Here is a 22,881-nt window from a genome sequence, read left to right on the forward strand (position 1 = left end):
ACCAAAGCCATCAAATTAAATAAAAAAAACTTTCTGGAAATGACCTGGCAATATCCAAAGCTATTCTTTTAAACGGACTTCCAACACTGTATTGGCTCATATAGGAGACTTTCTTTTTCCGTAAGATTCGTTACTCGTAGCACAGGTACCTAGTACATTTCTACACCGGGTCGCCCCCAAAACCGATATGCCTTCACGGCTTCACGCGCAACTTTGATACGAGAATTATAAAATATGCATTGAAATCCAGATCCCGTAATTTTTTGAGCATTATAACGTGAATACAAAGACATACACATATGTATATGTTTTTGTAATTCCATCTTCAATTTACCCTGCACTTCTCGTAGACTTATTGTCGGTAAGGTAGGGTCGTTATATATTTTGGACGACGCTTCTTACACCAGTTCTTTACATAGTCGGAACTATTCATCCAATAAAACCGTTCCCGAATGCCCGAATTCTCTGAAGGACAGAGGCGTAGCTACCGCCGTATCAGCCGTATCAATTATACGGGGCCCCCGACATTCAGGGGCCCCAACGCGGTATGTCGAAACAAAATTCCGTTCAAAAAATTAAACAAAATATTTTGCAATTATTTCACTATTAAATTAAAATGCTTTGAAACAGTGTAAATATATTGTTGGGAAATCAACATTTTCGTGTAATGGATTCTTTTATTCTTTATTATAAACTATATTTATGTACTGTACAGGTACCTATCTATTTTCTGCCTCTCGCCGTTCTATAACAACAGAGGTTTTTTGTTTTCAAACTACTTATTATTGTTTATTCACCATTGGCTGTGTGAGACATTGTATAATGTATAATGCGAAATTACAATATTTGTAATCGCTTTACCTTTGATAATTTGAAACATTGAAACACTGTATATTGTTTGCGTATATTTTCGTGAAATCTGGGCCCGGATTACGTACACTCGATACGCATCGTATCCGCCATGTTTACCGTAAGGAGTGATTACAAAACCTCTTTCCCTACGTTGTCGATGCGAGTCAACTCGAAGGCACTGCTCGATACCTACGACCCTGTCGAGTTGCCAACTCGAACTATCTATCTCTCTCTGATAGATCGCTGATCTCCTATAACGCTTTCTCTCTTGCCGGTCCAAGTATAAAAATTAAGAAAAGTGAATACATAATGACATAACCTACTTACTTCATACTTTGATTTTTCCAATTTAAAAATAATGTAAATCGTTAATCAAACGATATTTAGATTATACGGTTTTGATAATAATTCTCATGTTTTGAACGTTAAAAAAATATATTGTTTAAATCTCCCAGTGAGGTGTTATTACACTCATTACACGGACAGAAGTTCTCTAATACTTATTCCTACTTTAAAAATATGTGAAGGAAAGCTCTGAGACAGAATTCGATGAAGTGAATAGGTAGTTAGCAGTGACCATTACGACCTTTAGTAATATTTTTATATAACGTATCCCATCTTTCCCTGGCCATTTAATCTTTAATAACGGTAAAAAATCATAATTAATCTCAAATTCTACTCAAGTTCGAAAATCATATATTTTTATATCTAGGTACACGTTATCACTGTACCATCCTTAGAATATAAAATAAACGTTTATAACAATTAAATATGTAATAAAAACTTTATTTTATATTCTATTGTAATAATTATTGAGGTTAATGAGAGAAATTCCTTGGCATATAACGTGCAATCATTCCATTTGTTCGAAATATTATCCCGTAGGTTCAAAAATACGAAAATTGCCGATGATTTTCTGACAGTCTACTCGAACCCAGTTCGTAATCACTTTTTGGCTTCGATGCGTATTCGCATCGAGTTTGCCTACGGTTCGTTTTGCGATCTCGCATCGAGTGTTCGTAATCCCGCTGCTGTTCTTTATCTATAAATTGTATTTAGGTATATCTATTTGCCGGCCGCTCGCCGTTAAAGAACAGAGCTTCTTTGGTTACTCTACTTTTCATTGTCTATTCACCCTTGGCTTGAAAAAACTGAATCTGTTTTAAAACAATGAGTCTCAATCAAAATCTGTTTTTAGACTTTGGATTATTAGAGTTTATTAGATTTATTATTATTATCTATATTTGAGTGTTATACGCTGAACTTATTAGTTCCTAAGGTTGTATTGTGCAATTTGCTATTTATTTAAATATTTCAATATACCGTGTGTTTCATTAATAGTTGAAAATAATTTAACTGTCGATTCCTAGGCTCAAAATATGTATTATGATTTAACCCAAATCACCTAGTCTGTAAATGCTTCTTACAGAAGCTAGAGCTCTTTGAAAAAGGCGTCTTGTAATTAGTTTTTTTTAAATACCTCCAGAACGCTTCTATTAAGAGAAACAAAAACTGGTACGCCTATTTATCTTCCTTTTTTATCTTTAACTTTTAAGCCTTTTTGACACTGGATTAATAAATTGTGAGGCATTCTAGTAATAAAAGGTACTCTTGCTTTAAGTCGGTACGATACACCGTTTTCTAGAAATATCGATTAGAAAATTTTGTGTTTTTTTAATGTGAGAAAAATTTTCAAAAAAAAACTATGAAAACAAAAAACGAAAACTGGTACGTTTATTCCAGAGATGAATCGATTTCATCCATTGCGAATTTCTAGTACCAGTCATATGCGTCCGTTTTGAGTAGGTCAACGGTTATTTTATCGCAATATTTTTTGTGTCTTTAATTTTGAAACATTTTTGACACTAGATTATTAAATTATGAGGTATTCTAGTACTAAAAGTTACTCTTGCTTTAGGTCGCTAAAATACACCGTTTTTTTAATTTTTTTAAATTTGGTCTAATTCAAAAAACGAAAAAATTTCAAATTCATTTTTCTAGAAAACGGTGTATCCTACCGATCTAAAGTAAGAGTAACTTTTAGTACTAGAATACCACACAATTTAATAATCCAGTGTCAAAAATGCTTAAAAGTTAAAGACAAAAAAGTTATGCGATAAAATAACAGTTGCCCTACCCAAAGAGGACGCATATGACCGGTACTAGAAATTCGCAATTTATAAAATAGATTTATCTCTGGAAGATAAATAGCCGTACCAGTTTTAGTTTTTCTAAATAGATGTGTTCTAGAGGTATTTAAAAAAAACTAATTAAAAGGCACCATCTTAAAGCTCCAGCTCCCTTAAGAAGCCTTTTCGGAGTAGGTGATTTGGGTTAAACCGTAATATTTTGAGCCCAGGAATCTACAGTTAAAATATTTCCAATTATTAATGAAATACCCTGTATTGTTTTGCTTTATTTCATTATCTTTTATTTTGCAATAATATTGACGATTTTTATAATTTCAGTAAACTGTATTTGTTGTTGTTTTTTTTCCTACTCTTTGTACCTACGCTTTGTCCATAAAATTGTAAAATTTCCAGTGACAATAAAATGACTAAAACTTATTAATCCTGATAATTTGGTATATTATGTACATATAAAAAAGAAGAAGAAGAAGATACATAATGGAAAATGTGGTGAGCAACTTGGACAGTCCATAGCGGCCAGCTTTTGAACTGAGTAGAGAGCTGTAGAAGAGTTTGCTATGGAACTCTAAGGACCTCATTGCCTTCCTTATGTATGAACAGAAAACAAAAAAAGTTGTGACTGGCTAAATGACACCCAAGTCTATTCCATAAAAAAAATATATTTCTATTCTATTCTATACAAGCGTTTTTGCTGCTTTTGTTGAAAATTTTTCTTGGCACTATCCCATATCAGTCGTGGAAAAGGGCCCCGCGACAAACTTTGATAGGGGGCCCCTGTGGGGCTAGCTACGCCACTGCTGAAGGACTTCCTCTACGCCAAAATGCCCTCCTTATGAACTTTCATGTAACTGACGAAGTACTTCGGCTATTATGCTCTATGTAATTACCAACTCTATTCTCTTCTCTGAACCATCATCATTTTCTAGTACTTGTTTAAGCAAGCTGTCTTCCATAATAAAGGAGTCTGATTGAGCCCAATACGTCTTAACTACTGAGCATAGGCTTAATATTTCTTGCCAAGACGGTCGACGGTTTTCTTCTTTCCATTTTCGAATTTTCTTTAAAACTGGATCTTTCTCTGGTTCCTCTCTGATCCTAGTAGACGTCCACTCGTCGTCGACCAGCGTTATTCTTAGCACTGCTGCCCGCGTGTATTCTGTCACCTAAGGCTACGGCTCCACGGGCGAGAAATTGACGCTAGCAGCAGCAGTAAAATGAACTTAAGGTTCCGCGGAACGGAATGGGAATAGCCGAACTGAACCGACTACGCACAAGTCCTGTAGTCGGTACAGTTCGGCTATTCCTATTCCGTTCCGCGGAACCTTAAGTTCATTTTACTGCTGCTGCTAGCGTCAATTTCTCGCCCGTGGAGCCGTAGCCTAAGGATTAACCACTTAAGGACGGCATGGTCGGCTCGAATTAAAAACTTTCTTTCATAGAGGTATTGATAGAAGTGATTTATAAATTTTATTACTGCTAGAGGTTCTCCTAGAAGTTCTCTTCTCTACAGAGGCGCATTCTCACAGTTCGATTTTAGTTTTATCAACTTTAGTGGATCAACTAAAATCGAATGATAATAGCTATGAGAACCTATGTTTCAATTTTAATCGGTCAACTTTTGTCGATTCAACAGAAGATTGATCGGGTCAAACTTTATCGTCCAACTTGACATTTTTCAGACAATAAGTTGAATCGCATTTGAAGCGTATGAACATTTGTTGGTCGACTTGAATCACTATATTATTATCTCGTCAGTCTGCGTAAAAAGTTATCCTTCAAATCAACAAAATGAGTTTAAAGTGGTCAGAGAGTGTTATGTTCAAATGTTTATATATCCTTCTGTATCCTCCAAAGCAAGCTCTTTTACGCTAGCAGTAGCCGTAAAACGAAATTAAGGTTCCGCGGAACGGAATAGGAATAGCCGAACTGAACCGACTACGCACAAGTCCTGTAGTCGGTTCAGTTCGGCTATTCCTATTCCGTTCCGCGAAACCTTAACCCTAGAACACGGGTCATTCGTAAATTTTACGACGCTCATAATACATTGGGCATTTTTGTCCACTCTCGTTTATTTTAACGATTTCCCCAATTGACTACCTTCCACATTAGTATTGAGCTTGATAATGTAGCAGACGGTTGTTATAATTTCCAATTCTAAGACCATTTTTCGTCGCTTGGTTCGTCAATTTTACGAAAGTCCCTTGTATATGTCATATAATAAATCATCTGGCTATTATTGTTTGTATTTTGATTTTGAGTGTTTTAGTAACAAAAAATTAAGGTAAATTGTTGTTTCATTCCCATTACATAATATACTATTTAATATTTGAGCTTTTCGTATTAGAATGTCAAATACAAAGTTTTTGTCCGCTAAACAACTGGAGGAGGAAGTGGCACGTATTATGAACGGGGAAGAGAGTGATCCAGATCCGTTTGAAGATAGTGATAGTGACTGGGAAGAGGATAATTTATAAACTGAATCCTATGGTTCCGATAGTAGTCATAGTCATGGCGATAAACAGATACAACGCCCAACGCCGCAAGTTTACGTCGAAATATTCGCCAAGACATAGCTGAAATCCTCAACATAACTAAAGGAGATGATGCGAATATGACCCAGGAAAAAATGAGGAAGACTTGTTTCTACTGTCCAGGCAAAAAAAAGCGCATGACCCCCAACTATTGCAAGGAGTGCAAGAAGCCAATTTGAGGAGAACACCGAGGAGATATTTGTACCCTATGTTCCTAAAAATACCTAAATTATGTTTGTTTCATAATTTTACGCCTTTATTTTTATTCTAAGAATCTTAATTGTTTTCTATACACTGAATAAAAAATTCAAAGTAAAAATATAGGCTTTTTTCTATGTAATAGTAAAATTTACGGTAGTCCCGTATTTACGTTTGGCAAAAACGGTCCCGTATTCTAGGGTTAAGTTCGTTTTACGGCTACTGCTAGCGTAAATTTGTCGCCCGTGGAGCCTTAGCCTTAGCAGAGTTTCTGAAACACCACATTCATTCCTTCTTTTAATCTAATTTCGTATCCAGAAACGCGTTTTTTATGATCTTTATTCCATCTTAACATAATTTTCCTGAGTTACTGAATCAGTAAACTATTAATAATATTTAGGTTATGTATAACTACACTTGGCGCCATTTTATTAAAACTAATTTCTTCAATTTTGTCAATTTTGTTTGAAATCTGTGAATAAAAACTTGGCCGATTTTAGTTGATCCACTAAAGTTGATCAGTTAAGCGTCGTTTAGACACAGCGATAAGTCACAGCAACTTATTGTGATGACAAGTTGCTGTGACTTGTTGATGATTGAAACGCTGTTTAGACGCTGCGATATGTTGCTGTGATTTATCGCGATGTGATTGACCACAACAAGTTGAAGAGGGGAGTATTGTGTATACTTTACACCCTTCAATATATTATAACGAGTTTTCATCCTAACAAATAGATCCTGTTACCTTCTTCATAACAAAAATATCAAGGTTGGGTATGTTATACAGGGTATTTACAAAGTTATAACCAATTTTATATGAAAATCGTAACAAGTTCAACTCACTGTATAAATAAAAATAAACACAACGGCAATGGTTTATTGATGCCATATTTTTTATTTATTGTCAAAATTTTTAAAAATGATTGACATTGCTAATTTACTTTATATCTAATACAGGGTGAGTTAAAACTCAAGTACATTATTTTCTCAGTAAAATTTAAATGGGATACCCTATATTTTATATCACTATTGAAAAGTACCATTACCGTTCTTTAATTTGTATACAACATTCCCTATGTCTAAATTTATTAGTTTTCGAGATATTTTCATTTTTCAATGGACCAGTAGCGTGGCTACCCAGATCACCAGAATTTAATAAACTGGACCGATTTTTTGGGGTTACTTTTAGAATAGAATGAAGGTTATAAAATGCCTCCAACAACAAAAGATGAGATGAAAAATAGAATAAAAAGTGTATTTCGAAGTGTTAATTTACAATGCTTCGTAGTGTAAGTAACTCATTCAATGGCCGTTTTTTGCTAGGCGGTCATTTTGAACAACTTTGTAATTACATAAATATTTAAAATATTTTAATTTTTTCAAAAATGTTGTGTTTTGTGTTCATGTCTTTTTTGTAAAATTTTTTACTGATAAATTATTTTTCGTTCTTTATTTGTTACATTGGTACATTTACATACAAAAGTAGTTTTTATTTGTTTTCACAAAACGTTTGTTTTGTGTTTGTTTTTTTTGCAAAATTTTTAATTAATAAATTATTTTTCTTTCTTGTTTCTTACACTTACACACAAAAGTAGTTTTTGATTGTTTCAAAAATTGTGTAAGTATGTTGTGGTTGTGTTTTTTTTTGTAAAATTTATTACTAATAAATAATTTTTCTTTCTTTATTTGCTACATTGTTACATTTATTAACAGATTGATAATCAGTACTTAATCGTAAATTGTCAGTCTTAGACAATTCAGTCATGGCTTACTAAAAATTTGGAAAGTTTTAGACCCGTAATATCTCGAAAGCTAATAAATTTAGATATAGGGAACGTTTTATAAAAATTAAAATACGGTAATAATACTTTTCGATAGTGATATAAAATACAGGGTGTTCCATTTAAAATTACTGAAAAAATAATGTAGGTACTTGCGTTTTGACTCACCCTGTATTCAATATAAAGAAAATTAGCAATATAAATAATTTATGATATTGATATACGAACGAACTCCTAAAGTACGGAGAACAAGATCTAACTAAACAACTATTAAAACTAATACAAAACATAATAGATTAAAACAGAAGAATGGAGATCAAGCATCCACAAGAATGGAGATCAAGCATTCTAATACCTCCTTTCAAAAAAGGAGACAAATCAGACCCGGAGAATTATAGAGGAATTAATTTATTAAACACAACATTAAAATTAACAACCAAAGTGATAACAAACAAATTGACTGAAATTATACCATTAGCAGAAGAACAACAAGGTTTTAGGTCGGGAAGGTCATGCACTGACGCTGTATTTATAATGAGGTAAGTTAAAATGAAGATGATTTACAACGTATTCTGCACCAATTTAACATAACCGCCAGAAAATTTAACATGTTAATTTCCCCCCAAAAAAAAAGACTAAATGCATGGTTATAACAGCAGATCCAATAAGATTTAAACTGGAGTTGGAAGGTCAGATAATAGAACAAGTGAAGGAGTTTAAATACCTAGACATCACACTATATAGCTACGGAAGGCTCGAAACAGAAGTGGAAGATCAAGGTAATAGAGCAAACAGAGCCGCAGGTTGCCTGAATGACACAATATGGAGAAATAAAAATATCGGAAAAGATATGAAAGGCAGAATTTACAAAACAGTCATCAGAACAATAATGACATACGCGGCAGAAACACGACCCGACACAGAGAGGACAAAGAGATCGTTCGAAACAGCGGAGATGAAAACCCTTCGAAAAGTTGATAGTAAGACTCTATATGGGACAGAGTTAGAAGTGCAGATGTACGACAGAAGACAGGGTAAGAAACAGAAGAATAGAATGGAATGACCACATAAGCCGAATGACAACAGAGTAGTCAGGACAGCGAGAGACGGTTTGCCAATAGGAAGACGATCAGTGGTAAGACCACGAAAACTATAGAACGACAACTTACTAGAGGCACAAGACTAGAGTCATGTCTATACAAAAAGAAGAAGAAGAAGAATAATTTATGAAAATTTTGATAATAAATAAAAAAATATGGCATCAATAATCCATTGCTTTTGTGCTTATTTTTATTTATACAATGAGTTAACTCGTTACAATTTGTCATAAAATTGGTTATAACTTTGTAAAATACCCTGTATAACATAACAATCCTTTATACTTTTGTAATAGCGAAGTTAAGAAGATTTTGAATATAAAATAAAATACACGGTGTTCCATTTAAAAAAACATAAGTTTGGTCTGCCACTATGTTATCGAACACCCTGTAACATTCTAATTAATTTTGAAATGTGAATCTCAAAGTTGGCTAGGTATTAACTTTTATTGCTATCTATTATTATAACGGATCTACGGAGCTTAACCCCACTAATCAATCACCCTGTACCTACATATAATTGAGGCGTCTCATAGCAAAACTCGCCTTATCCAAATTTTACGAAAAATGAGGTTAATATGGTAACGTTATTCTTAATAGGTTGATATGCTCCTCTTACAGTAATATTTCCGTAAGAAATGTTGCTTTATCCCATTAATAATCAACGGCAAAATATTGCTGTCAGCGCAAAACTCGCCTTATCCACTGCATCTTACGTGTCAAAACTCGCCTGATCCACGCAGCCTATAAGAATGCTGGAAACATGAAGCACGTGATCACGGCACTGTAAGAAATTTAGGGCAAGATTGTCTCGTTATGGACTGGAAATCTGCTGTTGGTGATTTTCTAAAACCCGTGGGCTCCTGGCATTTTAAGTTTTCCGATGCCAAGAGATTTATACTAACAAAAAATCGTAGTGGAAATGTTATGGTTCAGAGAGAACCTTTCTAGTGCTCGGACACTGGAATACCCAAGTCAATTTTAAAAAAGACATCCGATGGACGTCCAACAAACGTCCAGAGTTCACAAAATTGGACGTCCATAGAACGTCCGCTTCAAACGTATAGTGTACGTTGTTGCAGCTTTCAGTGTATATCTTATGTACATTTAATGTACATCTGATGTACATTCAATGTACGTCTTATGGACATTCTTGTAGGGAACTTTTCAGAAAGCAATCTAGTGCCATAATTTTTTGAATACATACATAGCAAAAAGCCTTTAGGTATAGGAAATAGTTCCTATAATACTAAACTTATACTTTAAAATATTACACGAAATACCTTTTTTATTTCTCTTTATTATAACTTTATTATGTATACTTTATTATAGGAACTTCATTAATGCACGACTGCACTTGCACGATAAACAGCAAACACAAAGATATCACAGGATGTATTATATTGTATGTAATAACTTAATAAAGACAAAATTCAGATAATGGCGCCCTATGAAGCATGCACATTAAAAGAGGTTTATTTCTGTTCTGTTCTGAGTGTTCTGTTTCCTTCCAAACATTATTTCTTAGAACTTAGAGTCAGTACGGTTGTATATTGCAAGCGGGTTTGCCATTCTGTGAATTATCATAAATAAATTCTCCTTCAGTATTCCACAACAATTAACAGCGATAATCCCCTAAAAGTACCTGCCTAATACTACCTTTTACGACCGATAGCGTGAAGAGCGACAACGTTGTCAAGAAGATTCTCATTTAGTTTGGCGGGAAATTTAACAGTTACAAAATGCACATTTAAGATTTAAATTGGTAGTGTCTAATTATTGTAAGTTCTATAATTACCGATGCGCGATGTAGCTCCGTTATTCTGAAAAAGTTTACCATCGTTTTATCATCATCTAATATTATACAGGTTTAATTAAAATAATTTTAGTGGTTCAGTGTTTTAATTCGATGATGAAAAAATATGTGACTACATTTATTAGAAGCTTCTTGTATTCTACTAATAATATTGCTTTGATTAAAACAGGAAGCTATATATAATTACTGATAATAATAGTCGCGTTTTGTGTAAAGTCTCCATGGACCACAAATGGATGTCCAATGTACGTTAAAATCAAACGTCCAATGGACGTCGCGTAATGGACGTACATAGTACGTCCAGTTTTGGTCCATGGACGTTTGGACTTTAAATGTACGTTATAGGTATGGACGTCCATCGGACGTTGTGTGCTATATGGGAAGTTGATGCAACCCAATACCAACTTCAATCCAACTCCAACTTCGATAAGTCGCTGCGATGCACCGTTTACACACAATGATAAATTGCAACAACTCGATTGATATCGATAAGTTGTTTGATTTATCGCTGGGTCTAAACGACCCTTAACTACCCTAATAAAATATCGAAGAACTCGTTCCTTTCCTCCTGAGATAGCATTCTGTCATTTCCCACTTTAGTTGTATCTGTATTTTAAGATAAACTCCCCTTCTGGCAGTGGATACCCTATTTGTGCTGTTACTCATTATTCCTCATGGTTTCAGTATTTGTGTACCGTGCCCAAATTTTAAGCGTGGGTAGCTTCCATGACAATTTGCCCATATCGTTCTCGATCTTACGCGGCTTGTAATAATTCATCTGCTGAAAAGCCAGTCCATTGACGAAGGTTTAGGAGCCATGAATATTTCTGTTCTTTCCTACCAATTTATCTTTTTTCGTCGATCTTTCCGTGGAGTATTAACTGCAGGTATCTATGCTGCTGACTATATGACCTAGATAATTGACTTGACTTGGAAATTTACTTTGAAGTAGCTGGTACTTCTTGGGATGTAATATCAATTGAGCGGCTTTAGGTCAACTAAAAACCTCTTCTAAATTAAAAAAATCCACGAGGAAAATAAAATTTCTGTAGCTGGCTGTATACCATAAATCACAAAAATACGAGATCCTTTGTAAAAAGTATATTTAAAATTACCTAAATAAGGGTCAAATTAAATCACAGAACGTTTTCGGATTAAAAAATCCATCATCAGTGTTACTAAAAGCCAATAATATGCATGCCTGAGCCACCAAAATGTTTTGGGTGAAAACCCTTTAAATGTTGAAAATTGTTAAGATATACAACATATTTTTAATAATATTTAATGATGGTGCAATTATTCCTGGATATTACTAAGAGTAACACAGGACTCTTCTCGCGTAGTTGGAATTTAAGGATTGAAACCTCACATATTGGAGTTAAATGGCTATGAGTGTTGGACCTACTAGTCAAGTCGCCAACTAGTGTTGAAGTTGGCCATTTGACTCCAATATGTGAGGTTTCAATCCTTTAACTCCAACCACGTGGTAAGAGTCCTGTGTTGCCCTGAGTAATATCCAGGAATATTTGCAACTTCATTAAATATTATTAAAAATATGTAGTATGTATATAGCTTAACAATTTTCAACATTAAAACGATTTTTTTTTCAAAACATTTTGGTGGCTCAGACATGCATATTATTGGCTTTTAGTAACACTGATGATGGATTTTTTAATCCGAAAACGTTCTGTGATTTAATGTAACCCTTATTTAGGAAATTTTAAATATATACTTTCTACAAAGGATCCTGTATTTTCTCTTCTAAATTCTTCAAATTCTCCCTCAAGACGATAATGTCGTCTAAATACACCATGTCGTCTAAACACACCATGTCGTCTAAATACACCAGGTAGGTTTTCCAAGATAACTCTCTCAACACATTTTCCATAAGCCTTTCAAATATCGCAGGAGCATTACAGAGTGCAAATGGCATAACGTTGAATTGCCACAATCCAGATCCAATGGTGAAGGCTGTCTTCTCCTTCTCTACTGGGTCTATTTCTACCTGCCAATATCCAGACTTCAAGTCCAACGTAGAAAACGGTTTACTTCCAGCCAATGTATCCAACGTGTCGTCGATCCGAGGCAGAGGATAACTATCATTATTGGTAACATTTTTTAATAACCCTAATAGCGCATGACGTCCTCTGGACGTCCAAAATAGGTCCATTTTTGGTCCTAACGTCCATGGACTAAAAACGGACATCCTTCGGACGTCCGACGTTGGACGTCCTTCGGTGGACTAAATATGTACGTCCTTCGGACGTCCGACGTTGGACGTCCTTCGGTGGACTAAATATGAACGTCCTTTAAACGTCCGTACTGGACGAAATACGAACGTTTTCTGATCGTCCATATTGGACATATTATACGAATTACGGGATCAAATAGCAAAATAATTCAATAAAATATTAACTTAATTATGTTAATAAAATAGTTTAAATCGAAGAGATAATCATATTTAATTCAAAATCGTACAGTTTAATATCCAAAACATGTTTTTGTTTTTTTTTGTAAAGTGTGAAAATCTTATTTGTAAATTATTTGTTACAATGTTTTATTATTCTAGTTACCAAGATAACATAAGTTTGCTAATTATGTAATTCTAATAAGCAAAAATATAATTTTTATCAATGTATCCGTACTATACAGATGAATCTTGAGAGCATCTTTGTGAAGTTGAAGATATACGTACCGAAAATAGGTCCAGTTTTAGTCCTAATGTCTATGGACTATAAATGGATGTCCTTTGGACGTCCGACGATGGACGTACTTCGGATGGAATAAATATGAACGTCTTTGGACGTCCTTCGGTGGACCAAATATGTATGTCCTTCTGACGTCCGATGTTGGACGTCCTTCTACTGGACGAAATACGGACGATTTCTGGACGTCTGAAAATCGCACCCACTACCTGGTTTCTCTGTTCAAAAAAATATAACGATAGGCGATAGATTTTCGATTCACCGATATCAGTTCGAAGAGCTGATCTCTCAGTCGTTGTCGTCGTTAGGTCTCCCGCCTAGAGTTTTATTCATCAACCACTTATTTTCATAATTTAAGAAATTATATTATACCTATTTATACGAATTGTATAATATTATAAATATACTACATATTATTATGTAAAGAAATGAAGACGCTGTTTCACAGCATAACACAGCGTCCGGCTGCCTCATCGGGCCATTTAGAGCATCAATGCATAGGTCCATCCAATGGATTATAATGTGCCCCTATGAGGCGCCCAACATTTTAATCAACTACGGTGAGGATTCCTGTTCCTGAAGTTTTTCTGAAGTGCCTAAGCAGTCCATGTTCCTGATTCCTCGACCGGATGAGGAGTTTTGGAAGTCATCAACCCCATACAGCTCATGGAGTTTCGAGTTTCCCGGGGTAGCCAGTCACTTTCTGGTAACTGAACGCCGAAGAGCATTCAGACTCTGCTACCACCGTCTGGACATAGCCTATGGATTCTCTATGGCCTAGAGAAGGACAAACGCCGAGGAGGATGACATCCAAACATTTTAAACAGTGAGATTTTTAATTTTTGTGTTGTGTTGTGCAAACCTTATTTTAATAAACAAAAAATTTCTTTACAATTTTGTCATTATACATATTTGCATTTTAGCACATTTTTCGATTATTTGATACTTTTTTATACTGCAAGCGCCAGTTAACTTGGCCAGACGCATTGCACAGTGGCTTATGGGATGATCATCAGTCTCAGTGTCGTTGTGCGTATTCGCTGTCGCCAAGTCAACTGGCGCTTGCAGTACCTCATGTATATTTTCTATCCAATTTAAAATTTTTTTTTTTGATAGTTTACGATCTTTTACAAAGTTCTACAGTTTCGTTGAATTTTTACCTGAAAGGGTCGTGATTGTCTTCAAGTGCAGAATTCAAACAATTCTCCGTATTTGATGGTCAATATCCACCCATAGTTCATAGAATACAATACCCAACGATATTAACTGTATGGTATTTATTTATGTAGGTATATAGAAATTTGCAATTCGTCTTATTTCTGTAACTGGGAGGTATAATAAATTAGGTACCATTGCTTAAAAAATAATATTTTAAACAATGTAGGTAGGTACATTATATCGACATGGTGTTGTTTTGAATACGTTTAATCCAACTATTTTCTTAGTTGGATTATTCAAATTTTTTATATTTATATTTATTATCATTGAAATATGAACACATTGTCTTTCAAACAATTGGAATATATGTATCAGATTTTTATAGAATTCAAAGTACTCTATTGCACAGTTACTCGAAATATTCGAATTTTTACATAGTGTTCATACATACTGTTCATTTGGTCATTAGATATAAATACAGGGCGGTTAATTACTTCAGATGATTTGTTATTACAGTAGCAATATCAATAATAGCTTTAGGTACTATTTGAAGCACTAAAATGCAAAATGTTACATTGTTTCAATAAATGTGTATCTACTTTATTGTATTAATTTATTATTTTATTTTTATTTATAATTTTATATAGATAGTAATAGGTAATATTTGTATATTATGTTTTTCTTTTTTGCTGCATTCGTGTATAATTTTGAAAGTTTGTTTGTCCCGTTTGTTATTAATAAATAAATATCAATAAATTAATATATTATAATGTAATTTGTAATAAAAGTTCCTTTTCCCTAAAAACTAGCATGTCCAACTTACATCCCCTAGGACGTCCGATTAAGGTCCAATTTACGTCCGATTAAGGTCCAATTTACGTCTGATTAAGGTCCAATTTACGTCCCCTCGGACGTTAGGTGGACGTCCATCGGACGTTTGGCAATTTGGCTTTGGACCAAACTAGGACGTCCAGTTAAGGTCCAATTTACGTCCCCTAGGACGTCCGATTAAGGTGCAATTTACGTCCGATTAAGGTTCAATTTACGTCCCCTCGGACCTTAGATGGACGTCCAATGGACGTTCGGTAGCGCGACATTTGGACCAAAATAGGACGTATAAATGACGTTCCTTGGACGAAAACGGACGTCCAAGGGACGTACTTAAAGTCCGTGAAGGACGTCCTATGGACGTCCTTGTGCTATTAGGGAAACTGTAGTCTACATAGAACCTCGTAGTTCCATCTTTCTTCTTGACCAGGACTGCCGGAGAGACCCTTGGGCTGGTAGAAGGTTCTATCACCCCCTCTCTTCACTTCCTGAACAATCCTTTCAGCTTTCTTTCTCTTCGTCTGTAGTAGTCGTCGAGCTGTTTGACGAATTGGCATATTATTTTAGGTTTCAGATGATGAAGAATGGCATTTTCTCGTATATTTATTAAAAAATATTCTTTACTTACTAATACATACTATATATATTTTATATAACGAATTCTTATATGTGCATAATTTTTAAGGGATTTGAAGAGAGAGTTGAAGAATGGAAAAACAAGTATTATGAAAAATCAAAAGAAATGAATGAAAAATTAGATGTTCTTCAAACAAAACAAAATAAGCAATTGGAAATTATAGCGAACTACAAGGAATTGGTATTATTTTATTAACACATAATAACAAACTTTAAATTGTCGAACATAAATAAGAACAACCGTAAAATAAGGAAATATGAAAAAAATTAAGAAACGCTTTTCTTTAGTTACAAGTGACTAAAATTAAAAGTATTATAAAAAAATCAACTAAAAAGCAAAAAATAAAAAAAAATTAAAAATCTAACACATTTGTCAACGAAAAGCGTGGCGCGTCTTCATCGAATAAACGGTTTTCGCACCACGCTTTTCTTTGACGAATGTGTTAAATTTTTCAATTTGTTTATTTTTTGCTTTTAAGTTGTTTTTTTAAATTGTTTTTAATTTTAGTCACTCGTAACTAAAGAAAAGCGTTTCTTAAATTTTTTTTTATTTTTTACTTTTTAGTCTTACACTTTTCAAACATTAAAATATATCGTCATGTTTATTAAAATATGTATAAAACATATGATGTACAAACATGAAAAGTAGTAGGAATCGGCAAAAAATTTGAAACTTTATTGTTTACCTATTTATAAAGCATAACGTAAACAATTAACGTAAAAAAAGAAATTATGTATAATTCATATAATTAGCTACAATATGTAAAAGTTTCAAGTTTCTTCATTGTAAAAAACAAGAGAATTTAACCATTTTCCGTTAAAATCGTTTTTTTTTATTTAAACAATTAATAAACATAAAAAAAATTTATTGACTATTGGTGTATTGTTCCCGCGAATGCATATGTCAAATATGTAAATTTTTAGTCATTTGCATTGAAGGAAAGGCAGTCAAATTAACGTCCAAAGATTTGACCCAAACGATTGAACTAAAGAAAAGAGTTGAATTAATTAATACGCCAAAAGGAATTCTAATGTTAATTGTAGCACAAAACGTCTCTACCGGTGGTTTTTCTAAGACAACGATAAAAACATGAATTTTTAATTCGAGTTTTGGTTTTTTACATAAAAAATTTTTTTTATTGACTATTTGTGTATTGCTCCCGCGAATGCATATGTCTGCACATTTTCATTCATTTGCATTGAAGAAAAGGCAGTCAAATTAACATTCTAAAGATTTGCCGCAAACTACTGAACTAAAGAAAAGCGTTTAATAAATATTCTTATTGTACTAAATTTATAATCCACTTAAAAGAAAACTAGAAATATCATATTTACCACACTGGACCGTTTTATCTATTGTCTTGATATTTTAGCCAATGAGTCCCACTAGACCAGGGCATTTAGCACTAAAAACACTGGGATAGATCTATTTTTACTTGCAACTTTTTACGTTATGTTCAGGATGATGTCAGGAAAAAAGTCTACCACAGAAAAATAGTTGGAAATGCATACATATTTAGTTGCATTTTAAAGTGCATAAAATGCATCCAAAAGTGCATAAACATGTCAAAATAAGCATAAGAAGCAGATTTTGTTATTCGGAGGTTTTGGAATCGAAAGTAAAGCCAATCGATCGAATTATTTACTAAGATCAAAACAGCTGTCATGGAATACGAAATTCAGGATTTACAAGACTATATAATAAGACCAACAGCGACATACGGATGTGAGACATGGATAGTCAACCAAAGAACAAAAGAAACAGTAAGAAGATGGGAAAGGAAATACTCGAGAAAAATATTAGGTGAGAAGAGAACAGGGGAAGGGTATATAAGAAGGAGAACCTACAAATAGATAACGTAATAAAATCAAGAAAGTTGCAGTGGCTGGGCCATATAGAAAGAATGAACGATGACAGAGTGGTCAAGAAAATAGCATGGAGAGTACCAGATTATAAAAGAGAGGAAGACCACGGAAGCGATGGAGAGAGGAGGTAGTAGAAGACCTAAAGGAAAAGAGAATAACAGACTGGAAGAAGTTGACAACTTACAAAAAGCTATGGAAAAGAACAACAAAGCTCTGGGATTAAAAGGCCTGTAAAAAGCTACATATATGCACTTTTGGATGCATTTTATGTACTTTAAAATGCAACTATGCATTTCCACTCGTTTTTGTATAGTAGACTTTTTCTGGCCTCATCCTGAACATAATGCAATTTAACTTAAATGTTGAATTTTTTCTTAAAATATATTTCTTATTTATTCACATACATATTTATTATTTGTTTGTATAGTCTCCAAAATGATGCAACACATAAATCATGACGTATCTTTCATAACTTAGCGCGAATTTTTTTTAGTATGCTAAGAGGCAACAGGAAATAGATGATTACAAAAAACACAAAATCGAACAAGAGAGATTAAGATTAGAAAAAGAAGAAAAGAACAAGAAAGCTACAACAATCCAAGCTTGGTGGAGAGGTGTTATGGTTAGGAAGGGTTTTGGAAAGTTCAGGAAGAAGAAAGAGAAAAAAGGCAAAAAGAAGAGCACCGATAAGAAAGAAAAGAAATGAATATTTCATTTTGTATACAATAATTTTTTTGTAATGATCTTAAAGTTCTTTTATAATAAAAAACAATAATTTGTGGTATCGTATTATTACTGTTTATTATCCTTAGTATGTTTTATTTATGAAAGTTAGAAATTAGAACCACGAAAAGATGTAATGAATATAAATATCTCGGATCTATAATATCTAAAGAAGGCACTACCAAAAGAGACATCGAAAAGAGAACGCAGCAGGGCAAAATAGCGGTAAACATTCTGAGCTCTCTACTGTGGTCTAAAGATATAAGGCAAGAAACGAAATTGACAATCTATCGTACCTTGGTAGAGCCTATTATGACTTATGGGGAAGAAGTTTTTCAGATGACAAAAAAAAAGATAGGAAAAGAATAGAAGTAGTAGAAATGGATTATCTAAGGAGAGCGTGTGGTATATCTAAAAAAGATCACATCAGGAATGAAGATATTAGAAGGAGGGGAAATACTGTATATTCCAGTGTAGATAGAATTGAAACGAGACAACTAGTGTGGTATGGTCACGTGAAACGAATGAATGAAGATATATGGCCAAAGAAAGCTTTAAATTACATACCACAACAAAGAAGAAGGGGAAGACCTTCAGTTGCCTGGGAAGAAAATGTACGGCACATCATGAAAGATAGAGCCATCAAAGAAGACGAATGGATGGACAGAAAACGATGGCGGTCGAAATGCGAGAAGCGGCAGAGGCTGTAGGAACCTCGCTGATAGATAGATAGATGTTTTATTTATATGTAGGTACTTCTGATTTGGAGGTCCAAATAATCATCATCGGTGGTATTACAGCACTACATAAATGTGCCTCAATATTCCCCAGCAGTATTTGTCATCACTAACCGTTGCCAGCTTTCTGCGCCGATTTTCAGTGAGTCTTCATTCTTACACATTCTTAAAATTTTTCATTCCAACAAATCTCCCTTTTTGCATGATTCCAGTGCACCTTTCCTCTGACATTTGTTCATCTTCCTTGACATTGACTATTAAGAGCACAGATGCAAAATTTCGGCTCCAATGCTTTTTAAATGCATTCGTTTTTTTTTCGAATCCTGAGAAAACTAATAAACATTTTTGAAAAATTTAAACGCAGAATGAAAGATTACATTATTACCGAGGGCCGAAAGTCTTTTAGAATAAACAAAAAGTTTCTTTTGAATGAGATATTTAAAATTAAAGATCACACTTAATTTTCTTTTTTTTTCACCCCTCTAACTTATTAAAATAAACGTTATAGAAATTTATATATAGGGACTTTCGACCCTCGGTAATAACGTACCTAATCTTTCATCTATCTATAAGCGAGCTTCCTACAGCCCCTGTCGCTTCTCGCATTTCGACCGCCATCTTTTTCTGTCCATCCATTCGTCTTCTTTGATGGCTCTATCTCTCATGATGTGCCGTACATTTTCTTCCCAGGCAACTGAAGGTCTTCCCCTTCTTCTTCTTTGTTGTGGTATGTAATTTAAAGCTTTCTTTGGTCATATATCTTCATTCATTCGTTTCACGTGACCATACCACACTAGTTGTCTCGTTTCAATTCTATCTACACTGGAATATAGTTTTTGTCCTCCTTCTAATATCTTCATTCCTGATGTGATCTTTTTTGGATATACCACACGCTCTCCTTAGATAATCCATTTCTACTACTTCTATCCTTTTTCGTGATCTGCCAAACTTGTGCCCCAATGTCATAATAGGCTCTACCAAGGTACGACAGATTGTCAATTTCGTTTTTTGTCTTTAGACCATCTTTAGACCATAGTAGAGAGCTTAAGAATGCTCCACCTGACATCCGGAATATACCATGTATTACAAGCAAGCCAGAGGGTTTCAATCAACCAAGACGGATCTGGGTGACACTCAACAGAATTAGAACCAACTGTGGTAGGTGCTCTGACTCACTTTTTAGATGGGGAAACATACCTTCTCCAAATTGCGATTGCGGTGCTCAAAGACAAACGATTAAGCATTTGGTGGAGGAATGTCCCATCAGATCGTACAGTGGCAATCGGTCCGATTTTTTAGTGTCGACCAATGAGTCGATTGAATATATTTACCAACTACATTTTCGTTTATAAAAATTAATTATTATTTATAATGTATTGTTATCTTTATTTATATACAAAAACTGTGATATAGCCATACGCTAAATAAAAAAATAAATAGAGAGCTTAGTATGTTTACCGCTTTTTTGCCCTGCTGCCGTTCTGTTTTTCACCTAATATTTCATTCTGCGTTTAAATTTTTTAAAAATTTCAAAAATAGTTTTCTCAGGATTCGAAAAAAATGAATGCATTAAAAAAGCATTGCCCCGAAATTTGGCGCCTACCCCCTTATCTTGTATATTTGGTATATATTGGTGTTACCTCCATGTTTGATGATTTCTGCGAAGATGCAGTCAACTCCTGAGGACTTGTTTTTGAAGAGTATGACTGATGCGGCCCTTATTTCCAATGCTGATGGAGTTTCTATGAGTTTCTTGGTCTCTGGGGTGACGTATGATTCTCTACTTCGGTACTAAGTATATAGTTCTTTGAAATGCTTAACCCACCTGATTTCTATTGCATCATCTGTACTAATCCAGCGAACTAGATCCAGTAAAGTCCAGCGAACTATAGAAGAGAATAAAAGTCTGAAAGTCCTGAGAAGACGGCTAAACAATGGAAAATGCGAAATACACAAACTAAAGAACAAAGAAGGAGTCCCAACATCAAATAGAGAAGAACTACTATACATAGTTGAAGACTTCTATCAAGAACTATACAGGGTGTCCCAGACTAATTTAGCCACGCTATATCTCTTAAACGAATAGAGATTTTCGAATGGGACAAAAAGTGGTCTATTCTACTTGTAATACACTTTAATATGACGTAGAAAAAAATCATCCCCTAAATATGCATCCCTTAGTGACAGCCCCTAACTTTAATTTTTTTAATAGCACCCTGTATATTTTTTTATAGTTTTGGATGTGGTCTTCTATCGACTATTCAACACATTTTTTGAAAATAAAATCGGTCCGTAAATAACCAAGAAAATATCAGTTTAGTTTTGTTAATTATGTGTCCCAGACTAATTTATCCAGGCTATATTTCTTAAACGAATAGAGATTTTCGAATGGGACAAAAACTGATCTATTACATTTGTAATACACTTTAATATGGCGTAGAAAAAAAATTATCCTCTAAATATTCATCCCTTAGTTACAACCCCTAATTTTATTTTTTTTAAATAGAACCCTGTAAGTTAGGGATGAATATTTAGAAGATGAATTTTTTCTACGCCATATGAAAGTGTATTACAAATGGAATAGATCAGTTTTTGTCCCATTCGAAAATCTCTATTCTTTTAAGAAATATAGCCTGGATAAATTAGTCTGAGACACACAATTAACAAAAATAAACTTATAGTTTCTTGGTTATTTACGAACCGATTTTATTTTCAAAAATTGTGTTGAATAGACGATAAAAGACCACATCCAAAACTATAAAAAATATACAGGGTGCTATTAAAAAAATTAAAGTTAGGGGTTGTAACTAAGGGATGAATATTTAGGGGATGATTTTTTGTACGCCATAATAAAGTGTATTACAAGTAGAATATATTACTTTTTGTCCCATTCGAAAATCTCTATTTGTTTAAGAGATATAGAGTGGCTAAATTAGTCTGGGACACCCTGTATACAAGCCAAAGAGAAGACCAAAAGAATTTAGAAGCCACTGCATCAAGCAAAGTTATCAACCAGGGTTCAGAGCTCATGCCAGAGATCACACTAAGCGAAATCCAGGACGCAATGAAAGATGAAAAACAACAAAGCGCCAGGAGAAGATGGAGTCGTAATAGAAGCTATAAAGATGGGTGGACGTGCCCTTCTCAACCAAATAAAAATTTTGTTTAACCTTTGTCTAACAGATTGTTGCATACCGGAAACATGGAACAATGCAGTAACAATTTTACTACACTAGAAAGGAGACAAGGCGCACCTAGAAAACTATAGACCAATCAGCTTATTGAACCACATCTATAAAATGTTTACCCGAATAATTACGACAAGACTAGAAAAAAGTTAGATTTCTACCAACCCCGAGAACAAGCTGGATTCCGCTCAAAATTCGGAACAAACGATCACCTACAAACAGTAGAAACCTTACTAGAAAAGTCGATAGAATATAACAGACCACTGGTACTTATCTTCGTACACTTTCACAAAGCCTTCGACACTGTGGAATTAGACAGCATTTTAACTGCTCTGAACAATAGTAGAATAGATTACCGGTTTACAAAGTTAGTGCAAACATTATACCAAAACGCCACAATGCGTGTAAAACTACATGATACTACCAGAGAAATTCATATCAAGCGAGGTGTGAGACAGGGCGACACTCTCTCACCTAAATTATTTATAGCGGTCCTCGAATACGCCTTTAAAATGCTAAAGTGGGAAAATAGAGAAATAAAAATAGATGGAGAAATGTTCAATCATCTGAGTTTTGCCGACGATATAGTACTTATAACCGAAGATCTGGGTGAAG

General features: G+C 34.1%; 1 protein-coding gene across 2 annotated transcripts in view; it reads left to right on the forward strand.

Moving 5' to 3' along the window:
• The window catches only part of LOC114338425 (dynein regulatory complex protein 9-like), a 32,993-nt gene extending 14,599 nt beyond the window's left edge, over positions 1 to 18,394 (forward strand). The window contains exons 3-4 of one of the 2 annotated variants that reach the window (XM_050644093.1): positions 15,802 to 15,933; positions 18,112 to 18,394. In XM_050644093.1, coding sequence (XP_050500050.1) covers positions 15,802 to 15,933; positions 18,112 to 18,324 — 345 coding nt within the window. In that variant the 3' untranslated portion in view covers positions 18,325 to 18,394. The remainder of the gene's footprint in view (positions 1 to 15,801; positions 15,934 to 18,111) is intronic. The other variant, XM_050644094.1, reaches the window with a different exon arrangement.
• Positions 18,395 to 22,881: the final 4,487 nt, after the last annotated feature.

The sequence above is a fragment of the Diabrotica virgifera genome, chromosome 2, assembly GCF_917563875.1.
Source record: "Diabrotica virgifera virgifera chromosome 2, PGI_DIABVI_V3a".
In the NCBI taxonomy this organism is placed as follows: Eukaryota; Metazoa; Arthropoda; class Insecta; order Coleoptera; family Chrysomelidae; genus Diabrotica; species Diabrotica virgifera.